This window comes from Coregonus lavaretus (genome assembly GCF_964263955.1).
Source record: "Coregonus lavaretus genome assembly, chromosome: 2".
Classification (NCBI taxonomy): Eukaryota; Metazoa; Chordata; class Actinopteri; order Salmoniformes; family Salmonidae; genus Coregonus; species Coregonus lavaretus.
In genome coordinates, this window is record NC_139989.1 from 4,933,231 (window position 1) to 4,951,024 (window position 17,794).

The 17,794-nt window shown below is 46.2% G+C and overlaps 1 protein-coding gene across 6 annotated transcripts in view; it reads left to right on the forward strand.

Annotated features, from left to right (window-relative positions):
* The first annotated feature begins 1,805 nt into the window (after positions 1–1,805).
* The window catches only part of LOC311104261 (ras-responsive element-binding protein 1-like), a 62,674-nt gene continuing 46,685 nt past the window's right edge, over positions 1,806–17,794 (forward strand). For 3 of the 6 annotated variants that reach the window (XM_084146042.1, XM_084146038.1, XM_084146040.1), the window contains exon 1: positions 1,832–2,074. Coding sequence is in view for 4 of the 6 variants with exons in the window: in XM_084146038.1 (XP_084002164.1) it covers positions 2,035–2,074 (40 nt within the window). In the remaining 2 variants the exon portion in view is untranslated. Of the gene's footprint in view, positions 2,075–17,794 lie in introns of all 6 variants that reach the window. The other 3 variants (XM_084146039.1, XM_084146041.1, XM_084146043.1) reach the window with 2 other exon arrangements.

Genomic DNA, 17,794 nt, shown 5'->3' on the forward strand with positions numbered 1-17,794 from the left:
ACCAGACACTGGGAGATGACTTAACCTTTCAGCAGGACAATAACCTAAAACACAAGGCCAAATCTACACTGGAGTTGCTTACCAAGAAGACAATGAATGTTCCTGAATGGCCGAGTTAAAGTTTTGACTTAAATCTGCTTGAAAATCTATGGCAAGACCTGAAAATGGTTGTCTAGCAACGATCAACAACCAATTTGACAGAGATTTAAGATTTTTTTAAAAGAATAATGGGCTAATGTTGCACAATCCAGGTGTGGAACGCTCTTAGAGACTGACCCAGAAAGACTCATTCGTTGCCAAAGGTGCTTCTACAAAGTATTGACTCAGGGGTGTGAATAATTATGTAAATGATATATTTCTGTATTTCATTTTCAATAAATTTGCTAAAGATTCTAAAAACATGTTTTCGCTTTGTCATTATGGGGTATTGTGTGTAGATGGGTGAGATTATTATTTTTAAATACATTTTGAATTCAGGCTGTAACAACAAAATGTGGAATAAATCAAGGGGTATGAATACTTTCTGAAGGCACTGTATGTTAGGTATCTTCTTTGATTTTAGATTAGCTATACAAATAAGATCTAAGATCTCACTCCCAAAATCATATGTTTGCCAGATTTTTAAAAACCTTCTGAATTGGTCTATCGAGATGAGTACATGTCCCATGCCTCAACCCCATATTAATAGGAAAGCTAAGCACCATCTAATTTCTTTATTTTATTTTGTGCATATCTTTTCCATTCAGTTGGGGTTGATTGAGCATACAGCTGGATAGAGCCTAGAGTTTAACTTTGTTAGAATGTTTAGTGATCAATGGTCAGATCAATTTGCAATAAGTGTCTCCATAAGTGTCATAAGAATGATGTGATGCCAACAAAATTACATCCCATTCATCATATATTGTTTTTTTGAAAGCTAGCATTAAAAACATCCCAAATAGCATCCTTATTATCTGTAATTCCTGAAGCATCACTAGGCCTATTCACTTGGCAATGGCTATGGAGGAGAGTCAGGGGAATAACATTGTGGTGATTTCAGTCACACATGACACCTCCAATCAAATTAAGTTTAGGTTAGGTATAATCAACAGAAGCCACAATGACCAAACTCTCTGTAGGCTAGGCCTATCATCTCACATTTACTTTTCAGTTCATTAGGCCTAAATGAAAGTTTAATTTATAATAATTAGTAGCCTAATGTATCTGACTCCATCTCAATGGGGCCCAGACAGTGTGAGGGCTGTGCAGGCTCCTAACAGTTCAGCTGCATAGAGGGGAGGGAATGTTTGTCGGCCAGTGGTTGATGAGTAAAGGCGCAGGGAGGGGTTTGTATCCAGAGAGGAGGGCTTGGAGGAATGTGGGAGTATGCCAGCACCAGTTGAAACTAAATTTAACAATTGAAACTAGCTAAATATAGTTTGGTTATGCATCCATCACTGGGTCCTGTATCTACTTAAACATTATTTAATCATCACACTTATTTAAAAAATGATTGGTGTGTGTTCTTGGCGGTCTTTAATTTTATAAATCGCATCTGTTCATCGTTCAAAGTTGCCCCATAAAGAAATGTTGATGAACAACAAAGTTCTAGAACTTTAAAGGGCTCGAGTTTCCTCGGCGTGCACTTCCTCTCTCGACAAGTTTTCATGTTGAGGGTACCACGCCGCTCGATAAAACTTTTTGCTCTTTTGAGACCCCTCCTGTAGAGATGCTTAGTGGCTCAAGTCTTGTCGAAGCAGCCTCAGTAACACGTCCCCTTGGAGACTAGCAGGAGCAACACGTGATGCGTCTTACTTATCAGGTTAGGGGAGAGGAGAGAGCTGCGCTTTGGGGACGGTCAGAGAGGAAAGCGAAATAAGTGTTTTCCTCTCGTCTCTGAACTCTTTCTCCTATCTTCCTTTTTAGGAATTTGGAAGAAAGAGGGGGGAACAAAGTTGTCGAACTTTGCACATCCTCAGAAACGCCATTTTGATTCCTCTCCGGAACAACTTTGCAGCTTCTTTTTTTTCTTTGCCCATCATCACCATCATCAGTATGTCTCGGCGTAAGCAGCCCAACCCCAACAAAGTCAAACGTAAGTACCTAGCTAGCTTCTCGGCTTATTCTATTAAGTCTGCCTTATTTGTTTGGTTTAGTCATATGTGATGTTAATTGCGTGTTTGGCGAAGTTTACAGTTGTTGTGACAAAGTTGTAAAACTTCGAAAAGAGACGTGGATAGGATAGTTTTCTCGACTCCCATTCGCTTCCTAGTTTCGCTGAGGACCTGATGCTCATCCATGATTAAAACGCCTGAGCGATGGAATGTATCTTCCTTATATGATTATTCTTAACCGACGAGGTTTAGTTACTCATCCCCACTTCAAATTAACAGCAATTGTTGGAGTTCTAACTTCCACCCTCGGTAAAGTTTGTTTTAATGATGGGGGCTCGAGGTGGAGGTTCAAAGTCTGCTAGCTTGCTAACTAACCGCCTGTTGCTGCGCTCGAGCATCCATATCTTCAGTGCACTTTGATCGAAGCCTAGCTACAGCTTAGTGGCCATGTGTCGGTATAGCTAGCTACATTTTGACCTTGCCAAGACGTTTTCGAAACCTATTTATTTTTCAAGAGTAGCCTGTGTGTTAAAATGTTAAAATTCGAATTATTCAATGATTCGATATCATTATTTCTAGATTGCTCAGGAAGTAAACAGAATAGTTCTCCGTACTCATCACGACGCTTGTTATCATAGTCTGTATTTGTCCTAATTATTACATCACTAGAATTAAGAACGTCATTATTTCTCACTTTTCACATTCTACAATTATTATCATTCAGTTATATATGATAATTTATATTGCATCATCTACGAAGATAATGGTTGATGTTAAAAGTGTTTCTTGGTGATCATTCATGGTTCCTTTGAATTGTTTTGCTCGTTTAGACGCTCAAAAGTTTCTCAAGTGAATTGATGCGTTTTTGTCTCTTGTGGAACTGCAAAGTAGCGAGAGCTGGTTAGATAATGGTTGCTAGGCATTTTTTCTTATAAAAATCATTCGTCCCTTGCTCTCGTCGGCTACTGTGCGCATAGAACCGCATTGAGTAAAAGTGTAACTTTGTCTCTACTGTGTTGCTCTGTTTGCAACATGTTGTCTGGTGATGGAGAAATGACCTGTTGATATTTGCATTGTATGCTATTTTGTTGGTGGTTGAAAATAGAAGCAACACGGTTTTGGAGCACTTGCTGGGCGATGTTCCTCTTCTCTCGAGCTCTGTGACTACTTGGAAGGAGACAGGGAGGAGAGTGCAGATCCGGATGAGCAGTTCACATTCCATTACGAAATTCTACACTGTAGTCGAGTAGGCCTACAGCGACAGCGGGATCAAACACACTCATTTTGCTGTAGGGAAACTCACCTCTCTATCAAAGATGTTAGGTTTATTTCAGATGAAGAAATGCTGAAAGTGTGAATAGTTTAGTTGAATGTGTGATGAAATAACACCTCAAGGCAACACGAGGGGACGATGGTGATAATGATGTGGGTAGGGGTAGTATGCAGGATGTATCAGTTGAATTAATTGCTTGAAGTGTATCATCATGTATTTAGGATATCCTGATATAGGCTAGAGACATAACTTAGTTTTTTTTAAAGTAGTTTTTCTGTGGTAGAGAAAGATGATGAGCCTGTCCTGGTTTAGGCCCTGCAGTCATACTCAAGCAAGGCCATGCAAATAAAATGGCAGACTAGATCAGAGGAGAATGCTTTTGCACTGTCAAGAAGGCAGTTTAGTAAAATAAATAAATAATGTAATCATCCCTCATAAATTATCATGTTCTTTTTGGAGGAAGTTATATAGATGGTGTGGTTGAATAAATGATCAACAATTTATTCTATATACCAACTATTTTCTATTGAATTCTGAGCCTGGAGATAGTTGATGAATGATGATCAACGTGGAACCACACTTTAAAAGAGGAGGTCCCTTTGTATGTCCTCAGCTCTCCACCCTCCACAATGTTTCCAAATCCACTGCAAAGTATTGACTCAGGGGTGTGAATCTAGCCTGTTGACAAAATAGACTAGCTATGGGTCTCTGCTTAGCCAATGAGTCAGGAGGCAAGTCAGTTTTAACAGTTTTTTTTCATCCTTGATGTTGGATGCATAGAGTGCAAAAATAATGTTTGATTTCATGTGATGTTGACCAGTTGTAGGTAGTTACACACCCCAGAAGGTTTAATGCATATTTCTGATTTAAGTTGTTGGTTGGACTTGGATCTTACTCCAGCAAGAACATCTTACTCTTTTGGTTAGAAATGGCAGTTTGACTGCCTGCCATCTTGTGTTGTTCCATCTCTGCAATTTGATGTGATAGGCTTTAATGGAGAGATGTTTGATGATGTTTGTTTTGTCTTCGGCCTAAATGGTCCTAATAATAACAATGTCATTATACACTGAGTGTACAAAACATTAAGGACACCTGCTCTTTCCATGACATAGACTGACCAGGTGAAAGCTATGATCCCTTATTGATGTCACTTGTTAAATCCAATCAGTGTTGATGAAGGGGAGGAGACAGGTTAAAGAATGATTTTAAAGCCTTGAGACATTTGAGACATGGATTCTGTATGTGTGCCATTCAGAGGGTGAATGGGCAAGACAAAAGATTTAAGTGCCTTTGAACGGGGTATAGAGTACCACAGTGTGGTATGGTATTTATTAGGATCCCCTTTAGCTGCTGCAAAAGCAGCAGCTACTCTTCCTGGGGTCCATGAGTCATAATGCCCATAAAACCTAGCGGTCAAACAAGGAAATGGTTCCCATCGTTTTTCCAGCATTCATTTTTCACATAGGGGATTTTAGAAGCACTTAAAATAAGGGCTGTGTTTCATGTAGGTTTACTCTGGCGTGACGTTTTGATAACTGTAAATCTCTCTAAGACAAGGTGACTTTTATCAATATATTCGCCTGTATTTACCCCCCAAAACTGAAATGCTAATTAGCTGCTAATGTGGCTATCACAAAGAACTACAAATGCCATGATGATCTGGACGAGACTGTCGAATCGAAGCAAAAGGTAAGAATCTCTGGATTAACTATCTAATGTTAGCTAAATTTAGTAATGAATAAATTGGCTACATTTCTTTCAATTGACAATTCTGTGAACTGTCTTGTGCATGTTTTAAATTTACACAATACCTGTTAGCAAAGGTGTCAGCTAGAAATGACGTACAGGAGCTTGCAGGGATTTGTAGTCTTGCATGATGTCTACTTTGATGCTGTTTAGCATTTTCGGATCTGAGAGTCAATAGAGACAAATATATTGATAAACGTCACCTTGTCCGAGAGAGATTTACATGGTTATCAAAATGTCATGCCAGGTTAAGCCTACACAAAACACAGCCCTTATTTTAAGAGTTTCTAAAATTCCCAATTGGAAAAATGAATGGTGGGAAAACGATTGGGACCGTTTCCCTGTTTGACCGCTAGGTTTTATGGGTATTATGACACCTCCACTGTGAGGCTCTATGGTAGTTGGTGCCAGGTGCACAGGTTTGTGTCAAGAACTGCAACGCTGCTGAGTTTTTCACGCTCAACAGTTTCCCGTGTGGATCAAGAATGGTCCATCACCGACAGGACATCCAGCCAACTTGACACAACTGTGGGAAGCATTGGAGTCGACATGGGCCAGCATCCCTGTGGAATGCTTTCGACACCTTGTAAAGTCCACTCCCCGATGAATTGAGGCTGTTCTGAGGGCAAAAGTGGGGGGTCCAACTCAATATTAGGAAGGTATCCTTAATGTTTTGTACACTCAGTGTATATGGGCTGGTAAAATAATTGAAACAAATAGGCTACTCAAGGGAATGATTAGGCCTTGAACTAAACACTCAATAATGTCCAGATGTGAAACATGGATTTTGTAGCATCACTGAAACGATAACACAAGTAATTAGGAGTTTGGATAAGCTAAAAGGAGAATCATTTATAGATTATTTGACAAAAAAACAAGTCAGCTGATCAACATTCCTCCCAATGAGGTTTGGGCCAGACGAGGATGCTGTGAGCTCCCTCTAAGGAGAGGTAATTAAGAGCCTTCACCCCCCTCTTATCAGGTCCCTTTATGCTCTCATTAGCCCACCATTTAACCTAAAATACCCCTCCATACCCCCAAAGACACCTACTTAAACACAATGTCCCCTGATGGCAAGCCAACAGTCAAGTCCCCCCCCATTCTATCTCTCCTCTCATTTAGCTGTTAACATGTTGTTCACTGAGGCTAAATCAGTGGAATAGGAGAGGGATGTATGGGGCGAACCACCCAGAAGATGTGGTCAAAATGAAAAAAGTAGTGGTATTAAGACAGTTCTTCTTCTCTCTCTTCCTGATGGAGATGGGTCGTGGTTTCCCCAAGGGTACAGATGGGCTGGCCCTTTGGCTCCCAGGGCTATTTTTAACCCGCCTTTTTTAGATAAGATTAGGTTCCATCCCCTGGCCGGCCGGCGGGGCATGGAGGGGACACAGGGACTTACTTGTAGATGCAGGAGGTGGGAGGAAAGAGGGAACCTGAGGAAGATGGTTTCCAAAATGGAATCCAAGCTTGGGGTTGGGCCTCACTTTGCCACCACGCCCCTCCTCTTAAACCTTCCTTGCTCAGGAATTTCTCAAATGTAGGGTACTCCTACCTTCTACATTACAAATTGAAGTAATTCATAACATGTTTACTTTGTGATTTTGGGAAATGGCTAAGTTCATACATTTTACCCCTTGATGCAGTTGTTACTAAGCATTGACTCCTTGTTTAAAAATGACAATGCACTGTATTGCACCTCAAATATGTTACATACCCAACATTATTGATGTATTGATCGAATTAGGGAAAGTTGGGGAGGCTCGTGTGGGTGTTTTGATGGGGATGCGGTAACAGACAGCCAAGTTAACTCCCGAGTGGCGCAGTGGTCTAAGGCACTGCATCGCAGTGCTAGCTGTGCCACTAGAGATCCTGGTTCGAGTCCAGGCTCTGTCGCAGCCGGCCGCGACCGGGAGACCCATGGGCGGCGCACAATTGGTCCAGCGTTGTCCAAGGTAGGGGAGGGTTTGGCCGGCAGGGATGTGGGTTCGTTTCCCACGGGGGGCCAGTATGAAAATAATAATAAATAAATAAAAACATGTATGCATTCACTAACTGTAAGTCGCTCTGGATAAGAGCGTCTGCTAAATTACCTTAAAAAAAAAAGAAAAAAAAGAAGTGAGATGATGGAAATTTGAGAAGTGGACAAAACGGCAAAGTAGGACAGTGTCGCTTTAAAGGGACCGAATAAGGGATGGACTTCTTTTACAGGTGTGTGAATGTAAGCTGTAACTAACAAACACATGGCGGGACCTTACAGTAGACATTACAACATGTCCCTGGGGTGAGTCCTTAGTTAGCCCCCTATACTCTGCCTGTGGTCTATGCCCCAGTGTAAATATAGGCCTAGTGGTCAGGCTGAGTGATATTTGTAGACACAGCCACACATTTGTGGTAGAAGTCCCAAATCTAGGTTAATATCACTGTCTTTTTATAGGCGATACTTGGCTGTACAGATAATGTGCAAAGTAGGTCCTAATGTTTATGGGGCCCGTCTCTCAAGGTACTATTGCGTCACATCGCTGGGTTCGGTAAACATTTGGATGAATTGATTGCTGCCATGACTACTCCTTCAACCCACTGCTAGAAAATCCATGCCATCCATCCTACATTGGTGAACATGATCTTTTTTGTTGTTGGATGAATGGATTGATGGCTTTATTTGTTGTTATGGGTACTGAGTGACCTATTTTACTAGCATCCCTTGCCATAACAACCAAGTAGCACCTTGGTTGTCCAATAGTTCTCCTCTTTCTTGTCGGGCCACAGAAGTGTGTTGTTAATATTGGCAAAGTCATCCATTTCACAGGGTGTGTCCAGGGTCTAACTGATAAGCTGCAGGGAGGGAGGGAGCACTGCACCGGGGTGATGTCGGCCCTGTCTCAGTGCAGAGCCCTACGTGTCCTTTATCCCTCTGCCCAGCTCCGAGCTGTCACTACCCCCCCCCCACACACACACACACACACACACGTATACACCACAAACATACACACACCCTCCCATTCCCAACCACCAGCCACCACCTAGGCTTCAACCTCCAGCACAGGCTGCAAAAAAAGCAGGTATTTACTGTGGGTTCAAAGTCTAACTCGACGGCTGTGTCACTGATGTGAAAGAATGCCAGAAGGAGGAGGGTGGCGGGTGAAGAGGAGGGTGGAGGGGTGAGGAGGAGAAGAAAATGAAAATGGAGGCTGCAGCAGGACCTGGGGTGAAGCATGGGGGAGACAGGAAGTTAAACTGCCTCCTCTTCGAAGTGGTGGGGGAAGATATGGAGGAAGTGGAACAACAATGGCTCCGCTCTCCAGAGTTGTCCTCTCCTAAGTCAGCCTGTTTCCAAGCAGCTAGCTCCGTCTTACAGATGAGAAAAAAAGTTTAAAGTCTTGTTTTGTTTACAATTCTTTATTTGAGTCCATTGACTCCTATTTACCTGCAAAATAACCCTCAAAATACTCCTACCACAAAGTGGATTGTCTTCCCCCCTGTAGTTTAGTGTTACTTTTCCCCTCCACGAGCAGCCATCTCTCTGTGTCGGCTGTCTCGGAGAGGAAAGGGTTAACACTATGTCGAGAGAGTGATGGAGACGAAAAAGGGAGGCTAAACCGAGAGTGCGCAGTAAGAATGTCTCCTGCTCTTGCGCTGCCCCTCCCTCTCTCTCTCTCTCTCTCTCTCTCTCCCTTTCTGCCTCCTCGCTCTGTCCCTACCTTTCCCTCTCTCCTCCAGCCCCACATCGCTCCCTCCCTCCCCATCTTTCTTGCTGACTAAACAGTTTTGTCAGCTGGCAGTTGCTCGCAGGCTGAGGATTTGCGATAGCTTCTGGAGGTTAGAGGGGGAGGGGGGAGGGGGTGGTACTCACAGGCAGCACTTGTTGCTCACTGGAGCTAGGCAGGGGAGGGAGGAACCAATGATGTGAATAAACCCTGGATGACTGACATGGGGCGCTGTATTGAAGCCACCGCGCAGCCATCTTGGTACTCCTACTCCATGAAAGAACTAGCTTTTTGGAAGCTATATAAATGCATTTATAAATGTCTACATTCGTTTTTGACAAGTGTATTCTATTACAGACACCCTAATGCGTACTTTTAAATTATATTATGTGAGCTAAACATAAAAATAAACAATGAAATAACGTATTAAAACATTTTCCTTAAAGTATCTTTTTTAGAGAGTACTAATGTTACTGTCACAACAACAACAACAAAATTACTTAAATACATGCAATTTTGTCCTTGAAACATTTTAATTGAAATACTGTAGAATTCCATTCATTCCTATGGAGGACTTCTCCTACTGGGGAGTGCCAACATGGCCGACCGGTTGCTTCAAAGCCTCTCAATGGCCAATGGATAGCAATCCAGGGTTTATATACGTCATTGGGAGGAACAGAGGGAGAGGGAAAAAAAGTGCATACGGCAACTGCATCGTCCAACCAGTTTTGTGTGTGGAAGAGAAGAGAGAACATGCAAATACAACATACTTTATCATCAACACAGCCAGATTACCGCAATCAAAGTTTTTGAATTTGTGGGCATAATTTTTCAGGCAAACTGTCTTTTTTTAAAATACTGCCTAACATTGTGTTTTGTTTTTAGAACGTAAATAAATGTCTAGAGAAATGTAGTCAAATTAATGGATGATTATAGGCTGTATCTGCAATTTCTAATTGAGAGAGGGCTCTTTTAGTTAGTTAGTTAGTCTGTGTGTCTCAGACAGTCAGTCAGCTGCACAGAGACAATAAATATTGAAGGAAGAGCTTCCCTAATGACAGCCCACCTGAGCGCTGCATGCTGGGAAAAGATGCCATTGAGGTCAGAGGTGACTGCTAATATCGGGCCGACGTGCTAATAGCTTTCAGAGGCTTCTGGCTGAATGTACACCCAAACCATTTCCTGCAGTTTTATATTTTGCTTCCTTGTGCATAACTATTGTGGAGCATTTCGACATGCATCTGATTCGTGTTACTTTTAGCCTACACCTCCAAACCTTGAGTTAACTTAGATATGTTTTTCTGTATACCTTGGTTTCTGGTGTAAATAAGGTATTTTTATTTTTATAGAATTCCACAGCAATAATCACATTTCCTTTGCATTTTAATTGTTAAGCCCAACTCCACCGTGGTAATCCCTATTAATCCTGCTAGGCTAGCCCCGCGTAATGCCTCTTCAAAAGGGCATCCTTGGAAGAAACACTGAGCTCCCACTTCCTTGTCCCATTCCCACACACACACTAGCCGTCTTCTCCCTCATCAGTTGAAAAGGTACCAATGTTTGTTCTACAAACAGACGGCACACCTCGTCTCCATAGAGACCGGAGCACATGCCCCCAGACTTGTTGCTTGTCGCTCCTCCATGGCCATGAAAGGAAGTTAGCTACACACTCCTTCACTCACACCCCCCCCCCCACACACACCTTCACTCACATCCCCGCCACACACACACACCTTCACTCACATCCCCCCCACACACACCTTCACTCACATCCCCCCCACACACACCTTCACTCACATCCCCCCCACACACACACCTTCACTCACATCCCCCCCACACACTCTTCACTCACACCCCCCCCCCACACACACCTTCACTCACATCCCCGCCACACACACACACCTTCACTCACATCCCCCCCACACACACACGTTCACTCACATCCCCCGACACGGACACCTCACACATCACACACCTGAGAGATCAACCCTTTGCACAGCTGGGTGGGGGAGGGTACATGGATTATGGGATGGGAGAGGCTCTAGTGTAGGAGGAGCCTGGGGGGGAGGAGTATGACTCTGCTTGGTGCTGCTGTTTTTTCTTCCTGTTTTGAAATGATTCAGCACTTACAACAAGTAGTTTTGAACTAGCTTAGTCCTACATGAACGTACACATTATTTTTCTAAATGTTCTATTCTTTCTTTATGGGAATAGTATTTTTTGTTTTTAGGATGTGCAGTTCAGTTGACTGTAGACTTTATTTTACGGATTTTCAGGAGAGAAAAAAGTTTAGAGGAAAACACAAGAACTTTCATTCTTACTGACAGGAGGAACTCTGTTTTGAGTTTCAGTTTTCTCTTAAAAGTCCTCTCCGGTTATTAGACATGCTCTCATCATCAGCCGTGAGACACAGACAAACCACACTGACTTTACAAGATGGACGTAATCTCTTTGACGTCGGCTACACACACAACTCTGTATCATGCCGTTCCACGCCCAAGATTTGAGGATGACACTAGTTGTAACTCAACCCCTCCCTGCCTGCTTCTGTCTCACATCACAGAAGAAAACACTGTTTTGCGAAAACAAACATTTGCTAATGAGATTAAACATAAAGATGCACACTGTTTCCAAAATACCTCCTACATCCTGAGCAGAGATGTAGTTGGAGCGGAGGAATGCAAAGAGGGGGAGAGGGGTGCTTAGTGGGGGGGGGGGGGGGGGGGGGGGTGGGGGGGGGATAGGTGTGTTCACTCCGTTGATCTGAAGTTAACGCTACACTGTCATCCTTCCCCCCCCCCCACACACTTTGGGAGTAGAGTTGATGGGATAGGCTAGTTGATGGGATAGGCTCTCTCCTGACATGCCCCGGAGGCAGGGCACACAAAGGCAGGGCACACAAAGTCTCTGTCCTTTCTCTTGGTTGAAACCTGGCCTCTTCTCCCTCCACCCCCCACAACAGGAGCAGCTCGCTCCCACACAATGGAGGGACCTACCTTAAAAGCCTAAACCTTAAACCCTGCCCAGACAACACTGGTGATATATAGGCCGCACAGCCGCCACCCATCTCACGGCAGGTGTACACACAGCAACACAGGACCACTTCCGCCGTTTCAACCATCCAGGGGAATGTTTTCTCTCTCCTGAACTGAACAGATCTGGGATAACTGTATAATGACATAGGCCTAGTGCAACGTTTTAGCCCCCCCCCCCCCCCCCCCCGGAGGAAAAGTTAGTTTTTAACTTCAGTCAAAGTATCACCAGCAAAGACCCTATATCATCCTCCCCCATCCCCCCACCACTCTCCTGAGCTGTGCTTTTCCCAGCATCCTTGGCGTGGCGCGAGGTCGCGGTGCCTCCTTCAAAGGGGAATTATAATTAACCAGCCAGTCAGTCAGACCAGCCTGTCAGCCAGCTCTCCTCCTCTCTGCTCCCCCCCAGGTACCAAAGTTCACCAGAGTGGAATCATAAACCCTGTCCAAGGAGAACATTAAACATCTTTCACAGCTCTCCCGCAGGCATTGGTGCCCAGTTGAAAACCAGATTAAGGCTCTACATGGAAAGAGCAGCAGCATCGGGACAAAAGAGGAGACTTTGACCCCTTTATGTAGCTAACTACTTTCAACTGAGAGGAGTGCTCTTGCTCCTTAACTAGATATTGAACAGGCCTTGGGACTTTGAGATGGATGGATATTTTCAGCTGAGATTTCTTTAGCTGGCCAGTTTCGTCTTTGTCCATCATTCATCCTTCCATACTATGTCTACCTACATTTTACATTTACATTTTAGTCATTTAGCAGACCCTCTTATCCAGAGCGACTTACAGTTAGTGAATACATATTTTTTTTATACTGGCCCCCCGTGGGAATCGAACCCACAACCCTGGCGTTGCAAACACCATGCTCTATCAACTGAGCTACATCCCTGCCGGCCATTCCCTCCCCTACCCTGGACGACGCTGGGCCAATTGTGCGCCGCCCATGAGTCTCCCGGTCGCGGCCGGCTACAGCAGAGCCTGGATTCGAACCAGGATCTCTAGTGGCACAGTTAGCACTGCGATGCAGTGCCTTAGACCACTGCGCCACTCAGGAGTACAAACGCTTTGCTTGTTGTTTGTCGCCAAATACTGCAGAAATGTGAACTGTGAAACCACCAAACATCCTCAGTCCTCTGAGTCATCAAGGCGGTCTCAATCAACACCGTCTCTGGAAGATGATGCCCTTTCAGGTCCGTTATGTCCAGATCTGTCTCCACTTTCTTATCTTTTCGGAGCAAGGTCACCAAGCTTGTGATGCAATGACTCAGTCAGCCCCCTCAGTGTTGAAGACTGTAACAGTGTAGCAAGGCCCCAGAGACGAGAGTGTTATGGCCCCAGAGACGAGAGTGTTATGCTCATTGAGCCCTCTAATGACCCTAATGGAGACTGCTCCGAGTAAAGATAGACTCGCATGCTGACAATTAAAGGCTCTAAGGAATTGCGTAGGCATACGTCTGTACCGCCATTTGGTTTGTTCAGTCATTGATTTTTGTTTTGTTTTTGTAGTTGCTGGGACTTAGCATTAGTGTGTTATCATTTGTGAAGATTAAGACTACTTAACTCCGCTAAATTGACAAAGTTGCTTAGTTTCTCTCAGCTGCCCTTTCAGTGCAATGTTTTAGTTTTTATGCTGGTTGTGATGCCTTTAACCTAGGCCTGACTGGCCAGAATAGCATGCCACCAGAGCCATTTTGAGATTGAGGGACAATGTCAGGGATAAATAGAACTCTGAGGGGGAAAAGAAGACCTTTCCTCCTCTCATGTCATCCTTTGCTGAGGAAATGGGCCATCCCACAAGACTGCAGTCTTTTGGACTTCCCCTGAACAGGAAATGATGGCTACTGGATGTTTTTCAGGTTTTCATAATTATGATGAGCAGTTGTGTGTAGCATTAGAGAAATGGTTGTCAGAAGGCGAGGGGAAATAAACTGGTTCAGAAAGAAATAGTTAACAAAGAGAATAATCAACATTTAGTCAAAGCTTATCCTTCGGGCACTCCCTAAGCTAGCACTTCTATCCCAGTAAATATTAACTTTTTTTTATCAGGCCTTGTGCTTGACGAGGAGGCTTGAGGCAGACATCAGAGGAGGAGCCTCATAGATGCTAACATGCGATGCTAGCTGTTCTAGCATTACTATTAAACATGGAAAGCAGAAACAAGCTTGCAGTCTTTGTAACTGGTCATTACTGCTCCATTCTCCCCCTCCCGTAATTTGTGTGTGTGTGTGTGTGGGTGGGGGTTTGACTTTTAACACTTTCAAGCCCTGAAAGTAGCCCATCTTTCAAACTCCCAGATCTTGCTCTGCTCGGTCACCCATCCTGCTCTACCACTCTCAGTAATGTCTGACATGCAACAGGCTCCATCACTGCCTAACATTGAGCTGGACAATGAGGATGTAAATGAGGTCTTTACAGTCAGTATAGCACTGGGCAGAAGACCAGGGCTCATTGTGACCAGCCTCTGGGCTGTAGGGGTCCCTCTGTTTGGGCCACAGACTCTAATAGTTCAATGCATAAGATGGTTGTTTTTCTGTGGGACCCCCCCCCAAAAAAAACTGCTCTATGTGAAGTTCCAGCATCTCCACCCCCATCACATCCCACCCCACCCTCCAGATGAATCACTCCCTTGTAGGAGCCCATGTCCTCAGGCAGTAAGGCAGGCAGAGAATCCATGTAGTGAGATCCCAGCACTGCTGGAAGAGGGGGAAAAAATAAAAAAAACACAATGTGACTCTTATTTCAGAGGAGAGGGGAGTAGGAGTAGGAGAGGGGAGTAGTGGAGGGGAGGAGTGGAGGAGAGGAGAGTAGTAGAGGGGAGGAGTGGAGGAGAGGAGGGGGGAGGAGAGGGGGGAGGAGAGGAGGAGAGGAGGGGGGAGGAGAGGAGGAGAGGAGGGGGGAGTAGTGGAGGAGAGGGGAGTAGTGGAGGAGAGGGGAGTAGAGTAGTAGAGGGGAGGAGAGGAGTAGAGGGGAGGAGAGGGGAGTGGTAGTGGAGGAGAGGGGAGTAGTGGAGGGGAGGGGAGGAGAGGGGAGTAGTGGAGGAGAGGGGAGTAGTGGAGGGGAGGGGAGGAGTGGAGGAGAGGAGAGGAGAGGAGAGGAGGGGAGAGGAGAGGAGAGGAGAGGGGAGGAGAGGGGAGTAGTGGAGGAGAGGGGAGTAGTGGAGGGGAGTAGTAGAGGGGAGTGGAGGAGAGGAGGGGAGAGGGGAGTAGTGGAGGAGAGGGGGGGAGTGGAGGAGAGGGGGAGTAGTGGAGGAGAGGGGGAGTAGTGGAGGAGAGGGGGAGTAGTGGAGGAGAGGGGGGGAGTGGGGGAGAGGGGGGAGTGGAGGAGAGGGGGGGAGTAGAGGAGGGGAGGAGGGGGGAGTAGAGGAGGGGAGGAGGGGGGAGGAGAAGAGGGGGGAGGAGTGGTGGAGAAGAGGGGGGAGGAGTGGTGGAGAAGAGGGGGGAGGAGTGGAGGAGAGGAGAGGGGAGTAGTGGAGGAGAGGGGAGTAGTGGAGGAGAGGGGAGGAGAAAGGCAGACATGATGTGATGCTGCTGCTGGGGGAGTCGTTTCAGTGTAGCCGAGAGGTGCTGTGCCGCACGGCCGGCCATATACCCCTGGGGGCGCCATGGATAACCCCCCCGCTGCTAGGAGTTGCGAGAGCCCCCCCCCCTATCCACCCGCTCGCTGTCATTCACACGTGCTGCTCGGGCAAACAGCTGGCTGCGTAGTCCCTGATTGGCCCGAGGCAGAGAGCAAGGGGGCCGGTGCCCATGTGGGTAGGAGGGGCTTAGGCACTGGGCAGCTCAGTGGGCGAGTGCGAGCTGGTGACGGCAAACAGTTGGCCGATGTTGTCTGGCTTTGTACTTTGGCCTGCATCCTCACTTCAGAGTGTTAGGTCATCTAACATCAAGAAGCCAAAGAAGGGGGAGGATGGGGGTTAGGGGTTGGTGGAGGATGGGGGTTGAGGGGTGGAGGGAGGAGGTGGAGGATGGGGGTTGGAGAGGTCGAGGATGGGGGTTAGGGGTTGGAGGGAGGAGGTGGAGGATGGGGGTTAGGGGTTGGAGGGAGGAGATGGGGGCTAGGGGTCGGAGGAGGGGGCTAGGGGTCGGAGGAGGGGGCTAGGGGTCGGAGGATGGGGCTAGGGGTCGGAGGAGGGGGCTAGGGGTCGGAGGGAAGGGGCTAGGGGTCGGAGGATGGGGTTAGGGGTCGGAGGATGGGGTTAGGGGTCGGAGTGGGCTAGGGGTGGGAGGGAAGGGGTTAGGGCTTGGAGGGAGGGGACTAGGGGGCTAGGGGTTGGAGGGAGGGGGCTAGGGGTCGGAGGATGGGGTTAGGGGTCGGAGGATGGGGTTAGGGATCGGACTGGGCTAGGGGTGGGAGGGAAGGGGTTAGGGCTTGGAGGATGTGGGTTAGGGCTTGGAGGGAGGGGACTAGGGGGTTAGGGGTTGGAGGGAGGGGGCTAGGGGTTGGAGGGAGGGGGCTAGGGGTTGCAGGATGGGGGTTAGGGCTTGGAGGGAGGGGTTAGGGGTAGAAGGACAGATACAGATAATACCTGGTGGTGCCTCTGCTGAACTAATCCATCTAGTTTTACACTTTGCTAAATGTCGGCACGCACGCACACGCACACACACACACAGAGGCAGTCCTCTACAAGGGGGAGGGAAGAAAGGTCTTGACAGCCACAAATCGTGCGTGTGTGTGTGGGAAGAGAGGGAGAGGGATAGCCTTAGTCCACAGCCCAGATGAAGGGTGTATTCTTCTTGGCTGTACAAAGAGCTCCATTATGGTGAGAGTGGTGAAGAGGCCTATCCTCCCGCCTGGGCTGTGGGTCTTCTGCTGGGAGAACCCCCCTCCAGTGGTTTCTCCAGCTCTGTCTCCTCATCAGACATGGTGGAACACATACAGGCGGACAGCCTCACAAGCTGATGATGCTTCATGCTACAGTTATAAGGGCATCCCAGACTCGTAGGGATACAGCATTTTAAACACAATGACCAAGTAGCGTGAAAACATTTCACTCACTCTACACAATGTTGAGATGCTCGCTGCATTTCAAGCAGCTATTGTGCGAAATGACTTACTGCGAATGTCTGAAGTGGCATACTTTTTACATCTGACACACAAGTAAACCTAACTCATCCCAGATGTGTGTGTTCACTGTGCACACAGTGCTCTATATTAAGATGAACGCTACATTTCAAACAGCTAGCTACTGTCTGTAATGACTGACTGTGAATGGCTGAAATAATTGCCTGCTTTTAAGATCTGACATACAAGCAGCTCATATGACTGTATGGGTTGGGAGATGCTTTGGGTGGGCTTTTTTCTGTTTTTGTGGTATGCCTCTGCACACAAAAGTTTTAATGTAGGCTGGGCTAATCCGTGTGACGAGGGTTTGAGTCTTGTCTGAGGGACTTGGTGTGTGTGTGTTGGGTAAGTCCAGGCTTAGGCAGGTATGGCGTGTATGAGCTTGCAGGCCTGAAGGCAGCCCCTACACTCACACCCATGTATACACACACACACAAGTGCTGAAAGACTGTGAGGGTTTGCTTTTGCGAAAGACAGTGACACACCCAAGTGTATTGTTGTAACACTTGGGATATTGTTGAACTGAGCCCATCTCTTTTCACTTCAATCTCCCCTAAGATGTTATGTGCCTCAACTGCTGGCGTACCACCATTTTATAAAGAATCGAACTAGTAGGCTTCTAGTTATCGGCCCTTGGCCTCATGTGGATACAAGGTGTCCTGGACCGTATGTGTAAACCTCAGCAACAAATGTTGTGGGTTGGTGTCTAGTTAGGCATCATGGCCTAATTCAAATTCGGGTGAATCCAGATGCCAACTGGAGGATGCCCCATATGCAAATAGGAGCAGACCATCCCATTTGAATGCACAGCCTTAATAAAACAAAGTGCTTTTACAGGCTGTTCTGCTGTTCATTGGCTTGGAATACTGATACGGTAGTC